The sequence below is a fragment of the Acanthamoeba castellanii genome (assembly GCF_000313135.1).
Source record: "Acanthamoeba castellanii str. Neff unplaced genomic scaffold scf7180000084730, whole genome shotgun sequence".
NCBI classification, from domain to species: domain Eukaryota; phylum Discosea; order Longamoebia; family Acanthamoebidae; genus Acanthamoeba; species Acanthamoeba castellanii.
Genome location: NW_004457598.1, coordinates 319764 through 323552, shown reverse-complemented (window position 1 = coordinate 323552; position 3789 = coordinate 319764). Strand labels below are relative to the sequence as shown.

At 59.7% G+C, this 3789-nt stretch overlaps 4 protein-coding genes across 4 annotated transcripts in view; 3 read left to right on the top strand and 1 right to left on the bottom strand.

Moving 5' to 3' along the window:
- ACA1_386240 (response regulator receiver domain containing protein) overlaps positions 1-97 on the top strand; it is a gene marked incomplete at both ends in the record, with an annotated part of 4186 nt that extends 4089 nt beyond the window's left edge. Inside the window, one exon of the mRNA XM_004347158.1 lies at positions 48-97. Within this exon, the coding sequence (XP_004347208.1) occupies positions 48-97 (50 nt within the window). The remainder of the gene's footprint in view (positions 1-47) is intronic.
- A 1183-nt stretch (positions 98-1280) lies between these two features.
- Positions 1281-1869, top strand: ACA1_386230 (uncharacterized protein; the record flags this gene model as incomplete). The annotated part of the gene is made up of 2 exons (XM_004347157.1): positions 1281-1455; positions 1502-1869. The coding sequence occupies 2 exons, from the start codon at positions 1281-1283 to the stop codon at positions 1867-1869; spliced, it is 543 nt and encodes a 180-aa protein (XP_004347207.1).
- A 51-nt stretch (positions 1870-1920) lies between these two features.
- ACA1_386220 (thioredoxin domain containing protein) lies at positions 1921-2394 on the top strand (the record flags this gene model as incomplete). Its single annotated transcript, XM_004347156.1, has 1 exon — positions 1921-2394. The coding sequence occupies one exon, from the start codon at positions 1921-1923 to the stop codon at positions 2392-2394; it is 474 nt and encodes a 157-aa protein (XP_004347206.1).
- A 110-nt stretch (positions 2395-2504) lies between these two features.
- Positions 2505-3111, bottom strand: ACA1_386210 (uncharacterized protein; the record flags this gene model as incomplete). The annotated part of the gene is made up of 2 exons (XM_004347155.1): positions 2505-2645; positions 2791-3111. 2 exons carry the CDS (start codon positions 3109-3111, stop codon positions 2505-2507), a joined length of 462 nt encoding a protein of 153 aa, XP_004347205.1.
- Positions 3112-3789: the final 678 nt, after the last annotated feature.

Sequence of the window (3789 nt, the reverse complement as noted above, 5' to 3'; positions counted from 1 at the left end):
GGACGCGTTTATTACTTTCGCATGCTCAGCCACGCGCCGACGACCAGGGCGAGCACCACCGCTGCGCCAATGGACGTCAGCTTCCAGTTGGCCTTGATCCACCCGATGATGCCGGACGACGACGATTCCTCGTCGGCGTCGCCCGTCGCTGTTTTGGCGATCTGTTGCTGTGGATCGACGGAAAGATCGACGCGCGATCCGGCATCGAGGTCGACGCTGGCCTGCACCTGGCCCTCCGACGAGAAGATCGTGAGGTAGCGCATCCACTTGGCCGAGCGCCTGAAGGCCTTGCGCACGGCGGCCTTGTCGGTGTCCTTCTTGGATCGCTCGTCGGGCGGCGATGCGGGGTGGCCGCGCACGATCGAGCGAGGTTTGGACACGTGGTAGACGTCGAGGAAGTTGGCGGCCTGTCCCGTGGCCTCGGCCGGCCGCGCGTTGGCCAGCACGAGCACGGTGCCGGGCGGCGCGTTGCTGCGCAGCGCCTCGAAGATCCTGAGCGCCCGCGCCGATCGCTTGGCGCGGATCCCGCGTTCCGACTTGATGCCGTGTTTCTTCTTGTTCATTTTACCCGAATGCGTCGGAAAAAGGTCGTGTGTGCGATGGCGCGCATTCGAACCATTCGCATACACACATGAAGCAAGGCCGCACGAGGACGAGACGGAAGCGACGCGACGACAGCGGATACTGGGCCAGCGGATTGGCGAGCCCCGATCCGACCAAGGTGCCGCTGATGCCCGATGACGACGATCACGATGCGTGGGTGATCCAGGACATAGAACCCGAGCACCGACGCGTGGCGATGGAAGAGCTGGTGTGGTGGTTGTTGGTCGTTCAATAAAAATGATGCCAAGGCTGATTTACAACGATGGTTGCTCGTTTACGCCATCCCGGCAATCGCACGCCGTTGTTTCCGGCCGGGATGATCCTTATTTGATTGAGGCCCTCGTTGATGCGGACCCGCTTGGTTGGACCCCCGTACGATCGGTCCCTCTTCAGCCCCCCGCGTTTTCGATTCGGTTGCGTCGTCGTGGTCGGTGCTGCCGTCGGCGCGGGCTGTCTGTACATGGGCGTGAACGTGGGACGCGGCACCGCCCACGCCCGACCGCCGAACGGCGCGACGCCCGCAAAGTGAGAGGCGAATTCGGCGTTGGGCGCGTTCATCGTGTTGGAGTAAAACGCAACCCCGTTCCTCGATCGGGATGGAAGGGCGAAAAAAGATACCCCCGCGTCTTCACGTCGCATCGATTTATACATCGCCCGCAACCACACCATCACCAATAATGGAACAGCAGAACATCACCGATGTCGAGCGCGCCTACGGATGTGGCAGCTGTGGCGGCGGCTTCGTCTCGCTTGTGGCCCCCGTCGTCCCGCTCGAATCCCAGCCCACGGGACCCATCGACGTCAACCAGGCTTTCTCGTCGGTGTGGCTCGGCTCCGCCCAGAACATCCCCGGTGACGGCACCTACGCGCCCATCCTGGCCTGGTCCTCGACCGGCAGCCCCGAACCTCGCCGCCGGCCCCGTCGTTGTGACCACCGGCAAGTACATGGTGGCCTTTGCCTCGCAGTACGAAGTCGGCGCCGCCGTCACCTTTGCCGCGTCGGGCGCCAACAACGCCCGCCAGCGCTCCATCCAGATCATTCTCAAGCGCGGCACCAACACCTACGTCATCGCGCAGGACACCAAGCAGCCGTCGGCCAACTCGGCGATCCCCACGGTCCTCTACGCGCAGACCCTCGGCAACTTCATCGCCGGTGACGAGATCTGGGTGCAGGCCTCGCAGACCAGCACCGTCGCCCTCCCGCTGGCCGTCGGCGTGGCCACCAAGTTCCACGTTCAGCCCCGTAACGGAGCCTCCACTGCCTAAAAAATAAACGTTGCGCTGGCAAAGTCTTTTTTGTGTGCATGGGGCGGAAACATGTCGTCCACCGAGAACCACAGGTCGCTCATCATCTGGTTCGTCGTGCTCGTCGTGGTGGTGATTGTCGGGTTCGCGGTCATGGCCAAGACCGATGTCAAGGGCAGGCCGGATGCTGGCACAGGCAAGCCATCAGCGCCGGACCCCAAGAAGATGACGGAGAAGGCTGCGGCGAAGGGCTACAAGGTTCGATTCCTCGACGCCGCCGAGCTGAAGAAGGTCGAGCATCACGACGATTGCATCGTCATGTACTACGCGGACTGGTGTGGATACTGCAAGCAGGCTCTACCGGCCTTCCTCGAAGCGTCGCGTGTTCCGGGCGGCACGGTGATGTACGCCGGCAACCTTCGCAAGGGACACCCCGTCAGTAATTTCCCGACCGTGGTACGGCACTACACCGATGGCAGGGCCCGCGAGTTCCACAAGGGTCCACGCACGCCCTCCAGCTACGCTAGCTTCGCGACCACACACTAATGTTCCCGAGCGATATCCCAAAAAGAAGACAGTACCCCTCCAACGAGTGCCTCTGTCGCGAGGTCGTGCCGGGCACACACAATCCGAGCGGCTGCACCTATTTCTTGGCGTCATGGTCCGGACGAGGCATCGTACTTGAGAAGAGCAGCTGCGGCGATCGAGGGTCCGAATACCGCAAACATGTAAGCGTTATCGCGAAGCTCGGCGTGCACGGCCACAAGATCGACAAACAACAGAGAAGAAAGCGCAAGCTGCAGGATCGCATACCGGATGCAGCGCGCGCATATTGGCGCCGCCAGTGCTATTTGTGGACGATCCGTGTCCTATTGAAGCGTCTGCCCTCAGAGCTCATCGAAATGACCATGTCGTTCATTTAGGCATACAAAGATCACACACAAACATGGGCTTCACGTTGTAGCGCGTGGCCTTCACGGGCTCCTTGAGTTTGGCACTGTCTTCGACGCGGAGTGGCAACCACCATCCGAGCGCGTTGTTCTTCTTGTGCTCGGATCGCCAGTGTTCAAGATCGGCCAGAAGTGCAGGCGCCACTTCGATGCTCCGAAACTCGTCGTCATCGTTGAGACAGATTGCCCGCAGGACATTGATGCTGTCGCCCTGCTGACTCCAGAACAGGGCGTACGAATCGTCGCACGAGCACTTCCGCGAACACTTGGCACAGGTGCGCTTCACGAGCGGCGTGTGTATGAACTCGTCCATGGCACTAAAACAATGGGCAACCGGTGCCCTTTTTTGGTTAGGGTTTTATGGTGGTCGCAGACGACACCAACACTGATGCAGAACCAGCCACTCAGAATCAAGCTCCTGGTAGAAGGTGCCACCGCCCCTAGGCGGGCCCACTCCACTGCACAAGGTTGGCAGTTGGTGGATCTCAGGATCGCCATTGCTGTGCTGATTGGCACCTATGGGAGGATTGCACCGTGATTGGGTCTTGGTTGGAAGAAGGGCATTGACATTGGCGCCGGCGTCATCAATGGTGGTTATCATGGTGGTGTGAAAGCACTCATTTTCAACCACAACGATGAGGACTTTGTCATTGCCTTGGGCGATTGTGTCGCTCAGCTCATCCTGGAGTGCATCATGACACCCAAGGTTGAGATCATGAGCAATCTTGACACCACCAATCACAGCAAGAACAGATTCAGTTCCACAGGAGTCAGCAAGAGACTCCAGGTCGAAGCATAAATAAACAGACAACATTTGTCCCTTTGAGCAATGGCAAGCCACAGGGTGGAGAGCGCAATACAATCCTGCAGGATCATGCCCAACAGAATCAGGGCCAATCAGGTTCTAGCACAAGCACTCATCATGGCGGCCACTCACAGTGTCCACTGGATCCTTAGCCAACAGATGATCCAGCAGATCAACTTTGATCTC